At 38.2% G+C, this 22,111-nt stretch overlaps 1 protein-coding gene across 1 annotated transcript in view; it reads left to right on the forward strand.

Moving 5' to 3' along the window:
• The first annotated feature begins 12,530 nt into the window (after positions 1-12,530).
• Positions 12,531-22,111, forward strand: part of pcsk2 (proprotein convertase subtilisin/kexin type 2) — a 42,780-nt gene continuing 33,199 nt past the window's right edge. The window contains exons 1-4 of the mRNA XM_057848797.1: positions 12,531-12,856; positions 14,623-14,727; positions 20,543-20,656; positions 20,966-21,074. Of these exons, the coding sequence (XP_057704780.1) occupies positions 12,653-12,856; positions 14,623-14,727; positions 20,543-20,656; positions 20,966-21,074 (532 nt within the window). The 5' untranslated portion in view covers positions 12,531-12,652. The remainder of the gene's footprint in view (positions 12,857-14,622; positions 14,728-20,542; positions 20,657-20,965; positions 21,075-22,111) is intronic.

Here is a 22,111-nt window from a genome sequence, read left to right on the forward strand (position 1 = left end):
CTGAGAGGCTGCCGTGCAAGAAGGAAGCCCTTGCTCCAAAAGCGGCACCTTAAGGCTTGACTGAAGTTTGCTGCTGATCACATGGACAAAGTTAAGACCTTCTGGAGGAAAGTTCTGTGGTCAGACGAAACAAAAATCGAGCTGTTTGGCCACAATGCCCAGCAATATGTTTGGAGGGGAAAAGGTGAGGCCTTTAACCCCAAGTAAACCATGCCTACCGTCAAGCACGGTGGTGGTAATATTATGCTGTGGGGCTGTTTTGCTGCCAATGGAACTGGTGCTTTACAGAGAGTAAATGGGATAATGAAGAAGGAGGATTACCTTCAAATTATTCAAGATTACCTGACGTCATCAGCCCGAAAATTGGGTCTTGGGCGCAGTTGGGTGTTTCAACAGGACAATGACCCTAAACACACATCAAAAGTGGTAATGGAATGGCTAAATCAGGCTAGAATTAAAGTTTTCGAATGGCCTTCCCAAAGTCTTGACTTAAACCCCATTGAGAACTTGTGGACAATGATGAAGAAACAAGTCCATGTCAGATAGCCATCAAATTTAACTGAACTGCACCAATTCTGTCAAGACGAGTGGTCAAAGATTCAACCAGAAGCTTGCCAGAAGCTTGTGGATGGCTACCAAAAGCGCCTAATTGAAGTAAAAATGGCCAAGGGACATGTTACCAAATTTTACCGCTGCTGTATGTATATTTTTGACCCAGCAGATTTGATCACTTTTTTCTGTTCACCCATAATAAAGTCATAAAAGAACCAAACTTCATGAATGTTTTTTGTGACAAAGAAGTATCTGTTCCAATCACTCTATCAGAGAAAAATCAGAGTTGTAGAAATAACTGGAAACTCAAGAGAGCCATGACATTATGTTCTTCACAAGTGTATGTAAACTTTTGACCACAACTGTAAGAATACATTATAATTCCATTAATTCGTTCCAAAGCCTCAAAACCTACACTAAATCCTTAATAAATACTACTGGTGCTATTACAAATGGCAATTACACATAGCAAAACAAATAAATTATAAATAAAAACCGTAATAATAAAATAATAATAATTCCTGTAATAATGTAATGAATCAGGTTCTAATGTGGCGGACGTGTTTTGCGTGCTGTACCTGAACGCACCGTGTCGCTGACGTGACAGAGAGAGAGGTGCGGTTGAGATATTACTTTCTCTTTTAATGTTTTGTTGAAAACCCCGTCAACTACAGTAGACAGTAGGTGTGTTGTGTTGCACCAATTCTAAAATAAATGATAAAAACCTGACGAAGCTGTTGATTTCTTTGGCGATGTTACCACAACAATAATTTGAAATTAAAATTAAAAAGTTGCGAATGGAGGTCGGAGGAGGACTGTAGAGATCGTCGACATTCTACTGCTGTATAGACCCCTCACATGACGTCACAACCACGCCTCCGCGCCATATTGTCCATCAGCTCGTCGTGTTTACGCATTACCGCTACGTAAATTCCTCCTATTATGGCGTGTTTTCCTGCTTGTTAACATTAATAATCAAAATGGTGAAGGCGTGTGTGGCGGTTGGTTGCAGTAACAGAGAAGATAGATGGAGATTTAGAGGGTTTTGGGCTGACAACCACAATTAAGATCATTGCGAGGCTAATCGCCGACAACATACAGTTTCAAATTCAAGATGCTTATTTCTTCCACCATCATTATTTTTTTAATAATATTTAGCTGGTAACAAGTGAAAGAAGCTGGCCTCGTCTACGGATCATCAGTTAAACAGGGGTATCCAAACTTTTTGCAAAGGGGGCCAGATTTGGTGTGGTAAAAATGTGGGGGGCTACCTTGGCTAATTTACGTGGGACAATATATTTAAACAAATTTTAGCAAGCCCTTCTGTGTGTCACATTTGCTTTAGTATTATTTTTTTAAATTCATAATTTCAACAATCTCGCCTTTGTGGCGTTCTCTTTCGACACTCGGGCTCTTGCGAAATACTGTTGCTGTGAAATTAAACTGGCTTCAAGTTGCTTTCATTTCTCACTGCGTATCTTCCCTGTAATGTTGTCGTATATGTCAGCGTGTCTTGTTTGGTAATATCGCGTCACATCGAACTCTTTGAAAACAGCGACTGTCTCTTTGCAAATGAGGCAGACACAGTTGTTGCGTATTTTATTGAAGAAATAGTCCAATATCCACCTATCCTTGAAGCGTCCGCCATCGCAGTCAACTTTTTTTTTGTTTGTTTGATTGTCGCCATTTTAGAAAATTGGAAGTAAAGGGTCACACGGGGTAATGTTGCTTAGAGTGCTGCTCTTAAAGTTTTTCAAAGTTTCGTGAGAATAGGCTGAGTTTCTGTGGACAAGATAGTTGTAGATATCAGGGTAGCAGATGTCAGGCAGAGACGGCGAAGACAGCGGGTCGAAAAATATCGATTCAGGCATCAAATATGGATCTGGCGAATGGATCAACTGAAGCTTTTCCTCATAACGCCTTTTATGCAACACATCCAATGAGTTTACAACGTCTGAAAGCACCGGGGCTTCCATGAATTGCACGATAAATTGAGACCATTGAGAATACGGACACACAATGACAGATAATATGGCGGCACAATACAGCGACACGTCATTCTGTGACGTTGGTGAGTGGGGTCTATTGTTGAGCTAGTTCACGGGTGTACACACCACGCTCATATTTTTCTATCATTTCCATCTTCATTTCAATGGTAAGCGTCACCTTTTTCCCTCTTTCACCTCCTGCACTAACCTTCTTGGAACCTGTGTTGATTTCTCTCACAAGAAAATCCACTGCGCGTCCGCCTGCGGCGCTGTCATGTCATCGTATTTCGAGCATGTCGTCTGATGTAGAAACAAAAGTCAAATTTTACGTTGGATGTCGAAAAGATCGTGTGTTGAAGCGATCGTATGTCGAGGTACCATTGTATTGTAATAGTTGATATATATAAATAATAAATTCATAAAACTGAAGTTGTATTTGTATAGGTACAAATATATATCTCTACAATAAATGGTAACTTGAAGATAAAGTAATTTTCTTTCATAATATTAACAAGAAAACAAATAAATCGACGAATAAATCTCGCCCGTGATTGGCTGGCAACCAATTAATGGTGTACTTTGCTTCCTGCCCACAGTCAGATTGGATAGGCTCCAGTTCCCCCTGCAACCATCCATCATGAGAGGAAGCAGTACGGATAAAGAAAAATGAACAACCTTTTGTGAGACGCAAATTTTCATATAAAATATCTTTATAGTGTAATACAGCATCAAAATAAAATATTAAAAGAAAAAATTCTATCACTTGTAAGAATGAAGTGCTAAGATTATGAATGTTGTACATTTTGTGCAAAAAAATCACAGAATTCAGAATAAAATTGATATGAGATGTACTTTGGAATATAACTAGAAAAAACGTGTGTAAGAAAAAAAAAAAAAACATTTCCAAAATAAAAATTGTAACATCAAAATAATTTAATTTTATTAAATCTTTAGAGAGAAAAATATTAAAGGTTAATAATAGATGTTAAAATAGTAAAATTGTAATTCATGAGAATATACATAGTTTCATATGCATGAAAGAGAAAAATCCAAGACTGAACATGAAAAATGATCACAGTAAAATCACATTAAGAGGAAAAATATGAAATGAAAAAACAACTTTTTTCTTATAGAATACAAATGGAAAGAATAAAATGTTAATTTGGAAAAACATTAAATCCACTTGTAATATAATGAAAATAGCTGTATTTTTACAAGATAAAAATTCATATAATACAAGAAGCAAATTCTAAATTTGAAAAAAATATTTGAACATTTATGGAAAATATAAGGGTAATAAATAAAAGTGAAAATATTTCAAATATGTCATAAATTTACACGGAAAAAACTCAAAAAAATAAATTAATGCATTAGGAGAATATCATCATGCTAAAAGTCTAGATTTTGCAAGTTTATCTTCTGAAATTTCATATTTTGGGAAGTCAATGTACACAGCATGTCACTGATTATCTGTTGGCCTACGTGCCCTATGAAAAATAGCCTTTGTTTGCCTTCTAAATGGACTATGCTCTTCAGAGTACGAGGCTGCACTGGAGAGCGGCTTGGTAACGTCTGAGGTAGCATTACCATTAGCAGTAATGTAATGTCCTAATGGAAAGAACACTGGAGGACACGTGGAAGGCTGCTGCTCTTGCTCTTTTCTCTCCTTGTCCGCATCGGACCAACCGTCATCACATCCAGCCAAGGCCCTCGCACATAGATGCAGAGTGTAGCAAAGAGCCATTTTCATGCTGATTACTCCCCGTCGTGCGTCAAAGGTCACGTCATCGGGCTCCTCGCAGGAAAGCATTCACAGATGTCATGTCAAACTTTCACCCTTACTCTGTGTTGAAGCTGGTGGTGTTTGGCTTATATGAGGATTGATTTGCAACCACCCTCTTTAATGCATTCACTACCATAATTTTCATTTCAATTTAGAGAATTTTAACAGATTTTGGCCGAATATTGTTTTCGTGATTAGATATAGACTGATTCACCAAAAGAAGAATAGACTCTCTTCCACCTTTCCACTTCTTTAGTAAACACCAGTAACAAGTAGGTTTTACAAAATCAAGATGTTTCTCTAAACTGAAAAATAAACTTCTATTCATTGTAACAAAATAATAAAATAATAATGATAAAATAATCTTTTTTTTTTTTTTTTTTTTTTAAATGAAAAAGCATGGAATCTTTATTCTTGCGATTCACAATTTCATTGGGTAAAGTGGTATTTATACAAAGTTAATTAGAAAGAACTTGAACACAATTTAATGGATTCCTAAGCACAAACTGGGGTAGATTTACTCCACAGGTCCATTATTATGCACTAATTTTTCAAACAAAATGATTAACAAGTGTGTTATGGAGGCGTGTAATAATTGAACCACCACAGTCATATCATTAAAGATGTGAATTAATAACTTTTTGAAAGTGCCTGTTGATGCAGCTGATTACTGTTCTGACAAACCGAGCTCCATTATGTGACTCAAATGGCCACTGCACGCTGTGATACGTTCTCTTGCCTTTTAATCAAGGTTAAAAAGCTTTTGGCAAAATAGTAATTTGCAGGTAACACACTGACAGCAATAAAATTATGCCTGCATGGTGCTTTAATATACATTGTTTTCTGTACAGTACTGTGCTCTGGATGTGATTCAGTTCTGTCAAATTTGCATGTCTTTTAAGCGCCCCCTATAAGACGCAACCATTAGGTCGTGCAGAATGCTCACCTTGAAAATAAGCAACGCACAGAGGGAATTAATCATCCTTATTATGCATGATTGGAGTCGTGAGCACTTGTTTTTCTCTCCAATTAAAGCGGATTTGCATGTGGAGTAGGCTTTGAATAGCAAAGCAGGTGGCAGCAGACAGTCAATCTGCTGGCCTCCGTGCTTATTTGTGCAGGTGATGGAGTTGTTTGAACACAGATGCTTCAAAGAAATTGTGTTTTGTTTCACCCTAGTTTGATGTTGATACTATTCCTACAATTACATTTTGGCAGCTAAGCTTAGAACCTGTTAATAAGGCTTTCCTTTTTGACTTAAATCACGAAACTGTATCAGTTTCAGAGTAAACATGAATATATTTACACCATGTGGCTAATGTTTAAATGGGTTAGTAGCAGATCTAATCGTTTTGTGTTTTCTTAAGGAAGATATTTCTCTTCAGTATTAAAGTCAATCAATCATGAGCCTATAACTATTTCCAATTTTAAAGATTGAGGTGGAGATATGTTGTGACAGTTAAATGAAACTAGCCTCAATATGATGTTGGTTCGATGCTTATTATTTTTTATTTGGGATATCTGCCATCTTATCTTTCAGATGCACACACCTGAAAAAGCTCAGCGCACTGAGAGAGAGAGTCAGCTTCACTGGTTCGTCTTCAAAGCACCCATAATGCCTTGGGAAGACATTCATGACCTACGGGAAAGATTGTCTCTTGATGGAGCTGTGGCAAATTGAGCTTTCTTAAAATGGGGATCATATGCCCTTTCACCACTCTTTCAAACTTGTTTTATGGCCAGGAATATGATTTGGAGCAAAATATGCCAAGGCTCAATAATGATTGCAGTTACAACACTGTTTTAACAGCACTGTGCAGATGGCATTATGTAGCTGTCCTGTCCTATCTCAACTGACTTTGGGCGTCCTGGAGTGGTTGCCAGCCATGCACAGAGTACAATTGAAATGTAACCAGCTCTGTTTCCCCATGGAATTTTAGCGGTAAAAAATATTTTTAATATTGCAATAATAAGCTTTACAACAGCCACTAAACAGCACAGAGCGGTTCTGATTCTCATTGACATGTTCTAATAGAACCAGAGGGTTGCGAATTACAAAGCATGACACATTGTTGTTTTAAACAATTAACAAAGAGTTTTCAACATGCGGCATGCTAACTATTTTTGGGCAGCATTTTATATTGCCATCAGAGTTTGTGCCAGAACAGCGATAGTTATGTCCTTAGTTCAATTCTACCATGGAATAGTGCTTGAACCTTTGGAAGATTTCCTGCTAAAATATTTAATTGATGACACAAACAGATTTTGTGTCAGAAATCGCAAGCTACGAGTAGCTGTCATTGTAAAATCCACGTGGACTAGGTAATATGCTCAGAATTGATTATCATTCCAGTATGTTTTGTATGTAGCAGCTGCCTCATCTTTCTCTACATGTTTTACTGAAACTGGCAGCAGAGGCAATAAAAGCCAGCGATATAAGCTCCCTGCAGTCTTATACATGTATGAAAAATTAAAGAACCTTGCTCTCCAACAACCAGTTCTTATGTACAGTGTATCACAAAAGTGAGTACACACCTCGCATTTCTGCAGATATTTATCTTTTCATGGGACAACACTGACAAAATTACTTTGACACAATGAAAAGGAGTCTGTGTGCAGCTTATATAGTAGTTAATTTATTTTCCCCTCAAAATAACTCAAAATATAACCATTAATATCTAAACCCCTGGCAACAAAAGTGAGTACACCCCTTGAAACTACGTACATGCCTAAATGTCCAAATTGAGTACTACTTGTCATTTTCCCTCCAAAATGTCACGTGACTCGTTACAGGAGTTCTGTCAGCATTGCTGCAGAGATTGAAGAGGTGGGGGGTCAGCCTGTTAGTGCTCACACCATACGCCGCACTCTATATCAAATTGGTGTGCATGGCTGTCACCCCAGGAGGAAGCCTCTTCAGAAGACAGTACACAAGAAAGCCCGCCCGTCTCATTAGACCATAGGACATGGTTCCAGTAATCCATGTGCTTTGTTGACATGTTTTCATCAAATTGTTTGCGGGCTTTAAAAAACAACCTATAGACTTTACCCAATAAAATTGAGGTAACAATTTACACTCAGTTTGAGAGTGTAAAGATTAGCTAATTTTACTTAGTAAACATTACTTAAATGCGTCAACAATAATACTGTATACTCAAATAATTTGGGTAAGGTTTACTTAACCTTTTGAAACAGATTTTATCACATAATACATATTAAAATCGAGTGTTGTTTACTCATGGTTGTAGTGTATTGTATTGTATATTTTACAGATTTTTTAAATATTCATTTAAATATCAACTTAATTATTAATATTGTAGATTAGGTTTGTTTTACCCTAAAGCCATTATACACAAGAAACATTTGATTGTCAAGTTTTTTTTTTTCTTTTAGTGACAATTTGCTCATTATATTTTAACTTTTAATAAATTGTCTTCCCAACATAAATTGCATGCAATTTTTTCCCCCCATAGTATGAGGTCAAGTATAGTAGTAACTGATGAGTGAAGAACACAAGGGCAACAGTCCAAAATAAGTAATATGCAACCAACATGAGTTTAAGAACAGTTTTAACTGAACAGTGAACACGGCTGCATCAAGCATCTTTGAATTTGAGATACAAGTAAGGCAAAAATTCTGTACCACAGATGTTTGAACCCCACAGGAGTGCTCTGTTGCAGCATGTTAAACTATGTGCAAAATTGTTAAATGAAAATAGTGTGCGAATAAAAGTAAATGAAATACATTAATAGCAGTGTGCCGGCGCTGGCTGTTTAACAGTTGTTTTATTTTTAAAAGCCTCCAGTCAGCTGATCGTCACCTCCGCCAGCTGGCTGCCTCCCCTCCCACTATGACGAAAGCTGATTGACGCCGGACGGACCGACGACGTCGCCGCCGCTGATTGGCCACGAAGAAAGGGCACCAAGCTTAAAAAACCAGAAGTTGTCAACTGACAGCTGAGGTGGCATTTGACAGCATTCGTGCAGCGGTCCTCCTCGCCAGCTGTTTGCTCACCATTACTCTCGTGTGCGTTTGATCGCTAGTTTGATACACTTCCGCTTTTTCGGTGAGGTCTTTTGTGTTTTTTCGTTAATGGATCGTTTTTGTTCACCACAGTAAATAAGAGCACTGAAGCAGTAAGGGTAAGCTGCCATTTCTGTTCAACCCGTTTTCTCCTGCTTTATTTGGAACAGGAAGCTAGGGTAATGGCTGCCTTTTTATTCTCTCCTTCTTACGATCAGGGTTTAGCTAGCGGGTGGGGTTTAAGTGTAGTTTAACTTGTTTGTTGTTTTGGCCTGGGCTTACCCTGAAGCCGCGCTTTTTCCGCATTTTGTATATATTCATTGCGAGTTTGATTATTGTGAATAAATTTGTGTCCACTTGTAAACTTGTGTGGCTTGTTTTATGTTACGCCCTTCGCGAGCCGTCCTTGGGACGTGACACAGAAATGTCTACCTAGACCAGGGGTCACCAACTCATTGAGGGCACCGTTCCAGGTCGTTTTCCACGTTTCCCTCCTCCAACACACCTGAATCAAATAATCAGGATCATTATCAGGCTTTTGGATAACTTGCTGTTGAGTTGTTCCTTAATACATATTGACTAATCTGAGTTGTTGTGGCCTCTTATGGTCGTCGCCATTACTGCCATTTACACACCTCAGTAGCAGCCCAGCGTCACTGAATTATACTGAGGGCGAAATATTAGACAATACTGTATGCCGTAACTGAAAAGTTAATTAGAAAATAAGGTTAATGGTTCAAATTAAACCACAATAATACCAGCAACTCATGGTGCTATGCTCTGAAAAACATTTAGCTTTTAGCTAGCTATCAGGAAGCACCGGTGCAGCGTCTGCACTGATGCAGACTCTGCACCGGTCCGTTGTGGTGAAGAAGTAGCTGAGCCATAAGGCGAAGCTCTCGATTTACCGGTTGATCTACGTTCCTACCCTCACCTATGGTCATGAGCTGTGGGTCGTGACCAAAAGAACAAGATCCTGGGTACAAATGGCCGTAATGACTTTCCTCCGCAGGGTGTCCGGGCTCTCCCTTAGAGATAGGGTGAGAAGTCCGGTCATCCGGGAGGGACTCGGTGTCGAGCCGCTACTCCTCTGCGTTGAGAGGAGCCAGTTGAGGTGGCTCGGGCATCTGGTTCGGATGCCTCCAGGACGCCTCCCAGGAGGGACGACCCAGGACACGCTGGAGAGGCTATGTCTCTCAGCTGGCCTGGGAATGCTTTGGGATCCCGCCGGAAGAGCTGGTTGAAGTGGCTGGGGAGAGGGAAGTCTGGGCTTCCCTGCAAAAACTGCTGCCCCCGCGACCTGACCCCGGTTTAAGCGGTAGATAATGGATGGATGGATAGCTATCAGGAATGACTGTCGAAAGCCAGGAATAAAATATAAAAATATTTTTACTATAGGGGCTTCTTAATTTAACATGCAGCATACCAGGCTTGTTAATGTTTTTGTAATCTCAATTTTGAAAGAAACAGTAAGTTCAAACTTACCTGTTACTGTACGATGCCATCCAAATGAAACGGTCCTCCTTTCACTTTCAAAGAAGACACGTCGGTGCATGCACTGCCTTGAGCACACACCATAAAATTTTGAGGTATATATTATCTTGTTTGTTCAAGTTAAAGTTTATACTGATTAAAATTGGATAAAGAGAGTTACTTTTAACTAATTTATTACAGTTCACTTGCTTACCTAAATACTTTTAGTATTAATACAAATGAATATGAATCATAATTACTACCTACAAAAATAATTCTATATAGTGTAGAGATGTTTTGATTTTCTATGTATGCAAAGGTGGTGTGAAACCCCATTGCTGATGTGAAATAATATTTTTCAGTGGAGAATATCACTATTCCTTCTCTACGTGTCATGGTGACTTTACACCTTTCTTTTTTTCATCATCTTTGAGATTGATTTATAAGAAAATGTGATGAGATTCATTTACATTCAGACACATTCATGCAGACACACCTCTCTTAACAATATTAATTATTCATAGAATTATTATTATTCACGTCCGTTCTCCAGTAGCCTCTGCAGTGTTAGAGAATCCATAATCGGGGGACATTTTAAAATATTTTCTTTAAAAAAAAAACAAAAAAAAACACTGGTGTAAAGTAAAACACAGTGGAAAGGCGAGATCGTTTGTCCGAGCTAAACAATTAATCTCTCCGCTACATGGTGGTGTTTGCGTGGGAGGAAATCTCCGGGGAGGCTGCAAACGGTGATTAGTAAACAGCCTTCACTTATAGAAAGCACGTTGCCCCCCCCCCACCTCCAATATCTTTGGCATTTAATATGGCAGAAACCACCAAGGTGATCGATTAGTGTCATTCTAAATGTACATGCATACAAGCATATGCACCTCAAAGAAATGTGCTATTCTTCTAATTGAAAAGAATGTACTCTCATGTCGGTTATATCCAGTCTTAGTGTCTACCATAGTGTGTCATGTAGCAGCAGGAGAAGCGTTTTAATGAGACTGCCCTTTCTTTCTTTCTTTCTTTCTTTCTTTCTTTCTTTCTTTCTTTCTTTCTTTCTTTCTTTCTTTCTTTCTTTCTTTCTTTCTTTCTTTCTTTCTTTCTTTCTTTCTTTCTTTCTTTCTTTCTTTCTTTCTTTCTTTCTTTCTTTCTTTCTTTCTTTCTTTCAACAACCAGCTTCTCATATCCAATTACATCCCATTCAGACCGTTCCTGCAATCCAATGTAGAAGGTCATACTGCTTGGAATGGATGTTTACAATGTGTGAAACTACAGTGTGGAAAATTTCAGTCAGAAGGACAATGCAAGTTGGGGAACATAATAAAAAACATTTAGAACTGGATAATTTTGTAACTAACATACTTCTTTGAATGCACAGGAACAATGGAGTCAGCGGATATTCACAATAAAGTGATGTTCGACTTCCTTTTTTTCCAATTCCAGTATACTTCGGGTGCATGTGGGGACATAAGGATCCGACATATTTCTATTTTTCATAAGTATATTATTCTTTTGCCCAGAGCTTGCCAATTGATACTGGAGCAGCACTGCAAAGTTTTCTGTCCTGAGTGTAGATCATCAATTTCATGATGACAGGTATAATATTATTTTGATTCTTGGGACAACAATTACATATTTGCTGATATTACAAAGTCTTCCCAATTTGATTCAATTAAAGGGTCTTGATCGATTACATGTTCACATGTGCAACAAGTAGTTACATTTCATGTAAAACTATAAAAAAATACAAAGTAATTTTAATGTTTTTGACAATTTTGTTGTTGAAACATTTCAGGAATGTGAAATTCTTTTGAACAAAAAAAGTCTACATAAAAGATAACAGTGTTTATGGACGTTTTGCATTTAATCGTTTAATTGTGCCTATCATGTTGATAAATTGATCATGACAGATTATTGTTACACCCCAACAATTTATGCTTTACATGGCAAGTTTCTCCAAACAGAAAATGTTCTTGAATGGTGACAGTGCTCTAGATCATATTTTGAAGTTGGGTTTCGCATAATCCCATAATTGCTACATCATTATCGAATAATTTAGGAAAACAAAACCTACAATAAATTTAACAAACAAGACAAGTCCAGGTTCTGGTTTTAACTTTTGTGGTTTACAGTCACCTGCAGGACTACACAGACATAAAAAAAAAAAACAACAACTTTAAGCGCATTGATATTTTATATTCTTTTTGTGATTTTAAGTTAGATTTGACTTGTATGCTATGGGGTAACACTAGAGATTTTTCACATGACCCAAAAAATTATTTATGTGGGCTGGAAAAAATCATTGGCATGCATTTTGAATTGAGAAGAATGATTTGATATACTGTTCAAAAAAATTGAGTTTGAAATATAAAAAATTCCCAAGTCAAGGTGCTATTACCCTCAACAACAATGACAATTTATTTACATTTACACTGCATTACGTTGTGCAGGTGAATTATTTTCTGTTGGACCAAGGAATGGAATGGATAGACAAGTAGTGCAGGATCTGTCCAAGGTTCTGAAAGTAGAGGGCACACAAAGATGAATCAATGCCTGATATTTGATAGGAAGAAGAACGACGCAAATCTGAAGATGCACGTTTGTCCCACGCAGCACACATGAGAGGAAACACCAACTTGCAGGGGAGATGCGCGCGCAAAACCTCTGATTCCACCCCCCCTTCCTCCTCTTTCCTCCATCACTCCCTCCCTCCTTCCTCATCTCTCACCAGGAGCATCCCTCCCTCCAAACATCCAAACACAAGCCGACGGGGCAAGAAGGCGCGTGCACACACACGCGTGGACGTTATTGACACAAGCCGGTCACGATGCACGGATCTCCCCGCCGTGCATGGACACGCGTGGGATTTATGGTGCCGCTGAACGGGCTGCTGCTGCTGCTACTGCTGCTGGCGACGCAGGCTGCGGAGAGATACTCAACGGAGCATGTTGTGGTACAGTTGCACGAGGAGGCGCCGGAGGAGGACGCGCACCAACTTGCAGCACAACACGGGTACCAGAGTGCTCGCAAGGTAGGGGAAACAAAACAAAGATCTATGTTTAATAAAACGTGATTTTCTTCTTCTTAGACCTCACAAACATTTGTTTTGTTTTAGTGTACTTGTGTGAAATGTGACATCACATGCCACTTATTGACATAAATGTAGACCCAAAACAATTTCATTATCCTATATTAAAACTTCATGAAAAAAATTGGATCATGATAAAAAATAGATTTGTAGTATTTCGTAAATAACATAGATAACAAACCAAGTAATATAGAATATATGAAAATTAAATCATAAAAATTGCTGATACATAGAAAATAAACAGAAATTCAGATATTCAAATTAATGTATCCACACAACAATACATCTAAATAATGGCAATTAGATCTAAAAAAAAAAAAAAAAAAAAAAGTCATATATCATAATACCAAGAAAATATAAATAGATTTTGCAATTGTTTTAAATAACTTGATAAAATATGATTAATAAATATACTCTCATTTCACCAAACATTTAGTATACATAACATTAAAAAGAATAATTTACAGCATATTTAGCAACTGTCTAATAATAACAAAAAAAAAGAAACATTGTGCTTTCATCATTAAATTTAAGAGAAATAGTTAATTTACCTTCCTAAATTGAAGAACAAATAAGATTAACTCCCCTATTTTAAGTGTTTACAACATTCCAAAAAACATACCGTACTTATAAATAATACAAATATATTAAATATACATATATATTTATATTTTTTATGTTATATTTAACGACATAAGCACACACATATTTTCTCCCCCTACACACATTTTTAAGAGTCGTGACACACACGCATTGCTATGTGTGACATTTTAGTCACCCTGAAGACATAATATGAAATGGCGGATTAACATGTACTCTGTATGAAAAAACACTAACAAGGCCTCTATAATAAAGAAGTAAAAATCCTCCCACCTCTTTCCTCCACCCCCAACCTCTTCCTCTGACAGTGGTGAAGGCCTGTCAAAATGGACGTGTGGGAAATTGCTCATGGGGTGGGGGGGTTGTATCAGGCAGTGAGGCGTATAACACGGCATTGCCTGCTCTGACTCTGAATAAGAATCTTGTGTTTCTTTATAAATGTGTCAATCTTTGCTTCATCATCGTAATATTTGCTGTGTGGTTTTGTCTGATTGCTAGTTCATTTTCTTGTAGAGTAGCACCCCCCCCCCCCCCCCCTTCTTCTTACCTCTCTCCTCCCCTCACAGGTTATGTAATCGGCAGCTATATTTGTCTTGATGGATATATGCACTATTGAACAATAGCTGCGTTGTTTAAAGTATTTTGAAAGGTTGCGCAATTAACAAGATGATTGTGCGTTGTGGTTCTATTGAATCCTTGTATTTATTTTTGTAAGAGCAGTCAGGAATAACATAACAATAGCCATCACTGTTATTTTCTGGTGCAATCGAGCATGCTTATCTTAGAAGTGTTTATATCGAGGATTGACCTGCCCCAATACAGGCGGTTTTCAAGCATAAAGGGGTCTTTAATCTGGGCACGGCGCCCGAGGGAAATAAAACATGCATCTAATTTCCCCGCTCTCATCATGCATTAGGACAGATTCTAGCACTCGTGGCTTAAAATAGACCTTCAGTCCCCCTTTCATGAAAGCTTGGAAATCAGTGCCCTTTCTTCAACCTTTCTCTATGGTCATCTATTGTAATGAGGCAATTCCATGCAGATTAGGGCTAGTTTCAATCATTGTTATCCATCTTCTTTGTTCACCTTGTTATTTTGTTGTTACTCAGGTGGCCTTCGGAAAGGGACTCTATCACTTCTATCCCCAGGATACTTTCAAGAAGCGAAGTAAACGCAGCGTTCACAGCAGGCAGTGGCTCCAAAAAGACAGCAGGGTAACTATTATATCTTTCTTAAGTGAAAACTGAAAATGGGTCGTAAAGACCCAAACAACACACAACGGTTAAGAACATAACACAAAGAAAGAAAAAAGAAAAACAAACAAACAAACAAACAAAAAATAAATTCCAATTCCAACGAAACCAGGCACTTCAGTCAAAAAATTAAATACAGTATGAAATTTTGGTTGTATTTATTGTGCTTTTGGCAAGTGTTTCAAAACTGCAAACATATTTGAATTCTGGGTAGAACCGTAGAGTAATAATTTTTTTCTCCTTCAAATTTAAGTCTAGAACAACCTAGAAAATGGCCAAATGTGAGATGTTTGTCTTTCAAAAGTCCTTTGCAACCATGCTTTATTCAAATAAATTGACTTCTGCCCCATTTTGATCATTTATAGAAAACTGACACTACCACCTTGGGTATTTCATATTAGCAGCCAATATCTGTCATTGTTAAAGCTGTTTAAAATGAGCAACTTAGGTATTTTTTCAGCAATTTACTGACTGCATTTTTAGGGCCAGATTACAAAAATGTGCTAAAACGTAACTTTAGGATACATACCTTGAAGTGAAGGTTTCTTAGGTGAGAGTTTGTAAATTACGTTTCATGAAAAGGGCATCGTATCTCATTTTAAGAGTGCTAATAGTGGCTGGTTTTGGTTGAACGGATCACTCATGATTAAAAGAACAAGTGTTTCAGTTATCATGCTTGTAGTGCTTTTTATTAAAGTTCTAAATAAATAAATTCTGATTGATTGAACTAAATGAAAGCACTGATACGCTAAATGCAAAAATAGTGGCTTTCCATAGCACAACATTGCAGCCTCTTAGGGAATGTGGTTCGTTCATATTGAAAAACCGCACTAGATTGAATATGGATGTCTCGGTACTTCTATCCTATATAGCATCGCAATTACGTCATTCTGTAACCGATTAATAGAACATTCCCGTGCGATTAATGCAATAAACTTCAAAGAGTTAGGAACAAACAAAATCTAAACAAACCACAGAACATGACATTGCTACTGATTGATTTAACTTCAATGTGATGGTCACACAGTTTCACACAGTGTTCATGTAATTAGAATATAATCTAGTAGAAAACGGTAATTTAAAAAAAAAAAAGCATTTTCCAAAGAAAATGCTTCATTTTGCCTGATAAAAATCCTGTCTTGCCACAAACTTAAGTCGTTTCTGTAAATAGGGAATGTTAACATAAAAGAATAAAACACTTAAATCTTGTGAAAACATGCTGAAAGAAGGAAGCCTAATATTTTCCAGTGCGCTGCAATGATGTCAGAAGCAGCTTTCATTACTAATGTAGCACTAATTGATATCACTCACATTGGCATGGGATAACAGGATATTACTGCACTAATTGTAACTATCAGAAATAGAAATTGAATCAAATGTTCGGGGTTGTACCAACACAAACATGTTTATATCGTGTAGGAAATCCATTTTTGTCGCTTGTTGCTAGATTTATTGACGTTATGATCATTTTAGCGTCAAAATACCTCTGAGTTACTGTGTGACTCATAGAAACTGTTTTCCTCAGTTGAGCGCCACTTAGTCACTCAAAAAGACTGAATCATCCACTATCTTTTTATGAGGTGCCTTTTAAGAAGAAATTACTGCAAAGGTTGTGTTGCTGTGTTTTTCCCCCTTTAAATTCCTGTTTGCAGACATCTTTCCTTGGAGCTTTATGAGGATATAAGTAGCTTTTAACAGTGGCTTCAGCAGCAAGGGGGTAGGTTTGGTCTCAACATTGGTAGGGACGATATAACAGCATAACCTGTATCTACACTTTTTGCTGGGGACGGGACATTAATAAGACCAAACAGACTACTGAATGGAGGTCGGGGCTACATTTCTCACGCATATGAACCTAATTCATTGATAAGCTAGATGATCAATACAAAATAAATTTGTACTGACTTATACTAACTTTAATGCGTAATGGTTCAGGTGATACAAAGTTCGATTCAAACCTTTGTTTTCAAAAACTACTAAAGCAACATTTTGGGGGAGATTGGAGCACCCCTAGACTCAAACTAAAGTATTGTAATATAAAAGTGATTTGGGAATAAAATTAATGATAAAAAATCTTAAATATCCAAGGACCCATCTAAATCTGTGGCAAACTGGCTACCCCAAGACTCGACCCAAAATACTCTCATGAAATTCTGATGTGTGATTTCATTTCAAAGATTTTCATGTTCATGTCAGTGTCCCCCTCAAGTGCACCTATTCTTGGATAGCTCCCCGGTTTATTTTTTTAATAAAGGGACTTGCATTCTGAAGCCACCGCGTTTGCATGACTGTAATGCACATAATGCAAAAAATGATCCAAATGAGGGATGGCTAGCTTGACTTCATTGTTCCTTGTGAAGGCTGGCCTGACTGCAATAGATTTGCAGGTTAGCAAGTTCACACAGTTTAGTGTTATGCTAACTCTGATGCAGGTCGGACTTTCAGTGAATTAATGGTGTTTTGCCCACCTCCACAACATTGACGTCTTTTTATGTTACTTACAGTGGCTGCTGCTGGCTGAAAAAAAAACAAAAAAACTTTCAATATACCTCCTCTTCGAAGGGGGTATAGGAGGCAGCATTTTAATAATAATAGTAATAATAATGATTATAATAATAATGATAATAATAATAATAATGCATTTTATTTGAAGGCGCCTTTCTGGCACTCAAGGTCGCCGTACAATCATATAAAACATTTAAACATATTAAAAGTGAGAAAATCAAAGTATAGAATGTTTAAGGCAATTTTAAAAATACTAAAAGAGATATAAGGGCAGTTAAAAAGACCAGAACTTAGCGATTATTGTGGATAAACTAGTCTGAACAGGTGAGTTTTGATTGGAAAAGAGGGAAGGAATCTGCGTTGCTGAGGTCGGGTGGGAGTGAATCCCAAAGCCGGGGAGCCGAGCGTTCAGCTGAGGTGCTGAGGCGAGTGGGGGGGGACAAACAGTTGTATGGAGGAGGAGGATCTAAGGGCACAGGTGGGAGTAGTAACATGAATGAGGTCGGACAGGTATGGAGGGGCAAGGTTATGGATGGCCTTGAATGTGAGGAGGAGAACTTTGAACTGTATTCGAAAGTGGACCGGGAGCCAGTGAAGTTGTTGGAGGACTGGAGTGATGTGGTGGATGGAGGGGGTATGGGTTATGATGCAGGCTGCTAAATTCTGGACCAGTTAAAGTTTATGAGGGAGGCCGAAGAGGAGAGAGTTGCAGTAGTCCAGGCGGGAAGTGACAAGGCTGTGAACCAGAATTGCAGCAGAATGTGGAGTGAGGGAAAGGTGGAGACGATTAATGGTGCGTAGGTGAAAGTAGGCAATCCGGGTAATGTTATTGACGTGAGATTGAAACAAAAGTGTGTTGTCGAGGATTACTCCTAGGCTCTTGAGCTCTTGAGGAGGGTAAAACAGTGGAGTTGTCAATGGTTAGGGATAGGTTATGTTTTTTTGAGATGGTGAATTTAGAGCCAACGAGGACCACCTCAATTTTATTGCTGTTGAGTTTTAGGAAATTGTGGGTAAACCAGATTTTTATTTCTCTGATACAGTCAGTCAGGGATTAGGGCGGGAGAGAGGAGGAGGGTTCAGAAGTGAGGTAGAGTTGGATGTCGTCGGCATAGCAGTGAAAGTGGATGTTGAATTTACGAAAAATATTGCCAAGAGGAAGTCGGTGTATGATGTATAGTAGGGGCCCAAGGACAGAGCCCTGAGGCACACCAGAGGTAACAGGGGAGGGTGCAGATTTAAATGACTTTAGTTGGATATATTGGCTGCGCTCAGAAAGGTAGGATTTTGTCGACATGAATCTGTCAGGGCTGTGTGAGTGTGTGTGTGTGGCACACGGGGAGTGGGGGTGGGGGGGCTTTTAGTCATAAGCAAATGAAACGTGTATTTGGGGGTTGGACCGGCACATTCAACAAGTGAAAAGGGATAAATGTAAGTCTGAACATAATGAAAATAAATCTATATAATATATATAATAATTCTAATAAACTATTATATAAATATGATTATTATTATTATATAACTGAACTTATTATATATAACTCAAATAAGGTTGCTTAAAAGTTGGTGTGGACAATTTGAGCATTCCGGAAACTTGGTAGTGTTATGTCCCTACCATCCCTGTGCAAATCTCTGCAGTTAATTTTTTCAGCAGTCTTGATGTTAACACAAAGTTAGGCATATGTCAGTCGTCTAATATGCTCTTATCATACTGTCTAAAACATGTACTGTATCAATGCACAACATAGAGCTTGGTGAGATTGCTTTAAAATAAAATATCCAATTTTAACAGTTTTTTTTCTCTGTTTATCCGGAAAGCAAATGGCTGTGACATTAATAACGGAAGTTTAGCTTTTTCTTTTTGGAGGGGCCGGAAGACAACAACTTTGTGTTTTCCTTTTATGCATAAGATGAATCTGCTGTTTCACCAGGGTTGTCTTATTACATTCTATATTCCTCCTATACATCGCCTCAGGTATTTACTCCCATGCATGATTTATTGTCGCCTGTTTATCACAGTGTCAAGTACCTGCCCGCCGTCCTCCTCAATCATATAAAATAAGCCTGCTGCAAGAAATTGCAACTTATATCACTTGAGGTCTGTAGGACCATGCTAATGTTAAACCGCATTGAAAGGGCATCGATAGGTTCTTTTTTTGAACAGACAGAGAAACCATCAAACCAAACCGTTTGTTTGAGTGTGAATAATTCTAGGAGCACTAAATGTAGTGGAGGGGAGGGTTAAATTGATTTTCTATTTTCCCAGGAGACTTGGTAGATATCTATTAGTGGAGCACAATGACCCACTTCTTTTATGACTCCTCTCTAGTCTGTATGGTTCCAAAACTGCCCAGTTCTTGCCCTCATTCACAGAAGCAGTCAGCAGGCTATTCAGGACAATAATTATTAGACGCAGGATGCCCATTTGCTGCTCTTTTATTGTTAGCATTTTATCAGTTCTTGATTTCCAATACGTGAAACCCTTATCAATTAGCCTTAATACATTTTGTACTTATATAGAGTCTTGACATGTTAGCATTTGATCATTTTAATAAGTCTAGTCTTATTTTTTCATTATTTTCCTAGTTCCTTTTTGTCAGAGCAACATTTGAATTTGATGGGAAATGATATTGTGAAATAAATTACTATTCTTAAAAAATGTATCTACGTTTTTACATTAACATCGGTAGTATTTGGCATAGAGGGCTGTCATTTGAAGAATCGCTGATTGCGCTGATTGACGGCGAGTGCTGTGCGCTTCCCGATTGCTCAGAGTACGCTGTAAAAAGATGAATAGGTTTAAAAAGGCCATCTTGAGTGCTGTTCTATACTGCCTTATCTATCAGAGGCAGTAAAAAACACCCACAATGCCTGTTTTTGTACCTCGGTCACATCGGTGGGGACTTAGTCACCTGAATGTATGTGCTGGAGGACATTTTAAAGTGCTGACAAGAATTATATGTGTTTGGGTTTTGTGGTCTTGAGGACAGGACAGCGACAAATACAGCATCTTTTGTCTTTTCCAGTCAGATAGTCAATCGTTGTGCCGGCAAAGATTGAACGTTTTAACGCTCTTGACGTTGAAAAAAGTGTCGGGGAGTTGGCCAAGTAATTTTAAGTCAGCAACTTGCAGTTGCACCGAATGAGCAATGATGTGAACGAAATAATCTTTCCACATGTTAATCTGTACATGTATAATGTATGAAGAAACAAATACTGTACCTGAATTCACCCAACATGATCTTCAAACTGATACGTCTAACCTTCCCAGGTGAAGAACGTTCTGAACCAAGATGGTTTTAACCGTCAGAAACGTGGCTACCGAAGTTTGGATGACATGGAAGTCAACATAAGCGACCCGTTGTTCACCAAACAGTGGTACTTGGTGAGTCACCATCCAGACCCAACCTTCACAAGCATATGTATTCCCTATTACTTCCACAATCAGTGCATTTCGTCACACTTTAATTAGCCATGCCAATACACTACCGCCTGTGCTGCGCCCCTCTCGTTTAAGCCTGAGTGGCAAGCGTGACATTTGCTGGTCCTGCTGCGTGCCCGCTGCTCTACATCAGAGGAATACAGCCCAGAGCCGTCTTTAGCGAGATGCGTCTTTATCTCTGACTTTTCCTTCACGAAAGCTTCCCACCCAACTGGATGCTGTAATTCATGGATTTATATTTTGCGTGATTAGATCAACACGGGCCAAGCAGATGGCACCCCTGGGTTGGATCTTAATGTCGCCGAGGCCTGGCAATTGGGCTACACGGGCCAAGGAGTCACCATTGCAATCATGGATGATGGCAAGTATTGTCAACCTTTATTTCAATTTACCGTGTTACATCTCAGATTTTTTTTTTTTTTTTTTAATTATCAGCGAAAGTACATTTCAAAGTGGTGGATTTAACATATTGATGTAAAGCTTTTTGGATGAGGAAAAGTGAATGAATTAGAAACATTCCCGACAATAATAAGCAGAACATGTTTTGTTTTATACTTGAAGGTACCACCCTGCAAATTTATAACGTCTTAATCAGATGAATTTTGTCTTAAATCTTGTCAAACAATTTTCTCCAGCTTGTTTTGAGTGTTAAAGACTTGTTAACAGATTCATGCTTCAGATTATTACATTTACTTTAAGTAAATATTACTATTTGTTCTTATTAAACCCATACTTCTAAAGTTCAAGAAAAGATTGCTTTCAAATAATGCTTCAAACAATATCTATTCTTGAATTAAAGGGAACCACGGACAGAAAGACTTGTAGTTCTTAAAATATAAATGTTAGTATGAGTTATAAGAATTTACCCGTCTTAATGTTTTAATTTTTATAAAATTAGTCTAACTCTGGGCGGTGACGTCACTGGGCAGTGCTGCCGCACTTCCACAGTGTCCCTCGTTAGCTAAATAAACATGCCGTCGGAAGCGGAAAAGTGATGAGCAGGACAACACTGTCGATATTTCACAAAACAAGCAGCAAAAGAAATTAAATGATGATTTCCATCGGGATTCAAACCCGCATTTCCCGTGCGACAGACAAGCATGTAGACCACAGGACTATAATTCCGCGCGGTGTTATTGTCCTGACTTTCCTTATAAAGCAATCACAACCCACAGGCGTTGTCTGTGTGGTTAAACCTCAAAGGAAAATGCAACTGAGAAGAAAGTGCGGCTGGCTTGACCACAGAATTAGAAAACGCGACTCACTTCAGACAGTAAGCAGACAACAACAACATGGGGATTGCGTAAAAGGGTGTATTGTACACACAAAAAAAACACACGATCGTGATCAGGGAGAAACAAAAACGGTTTGTGAGTTGGGATTAAAAAAAAAAAAATC

The sequence above is a fragment of the Corythoichthys intestinalis genome, chromosome 10 (genome assembly GCF_030265065.1).
Source record: "Corythoichthys intestinalis isolate RoL2023-P3 chromosome 10, ASM3026506v1, whole genome shotgun sequence".
NCBI lineage: Eukaryota > Metazoa > Chordata > Actinopteri > Syngnathiformes > Syngnathidae > Corythoichthys > Corythoichthys intestinalis.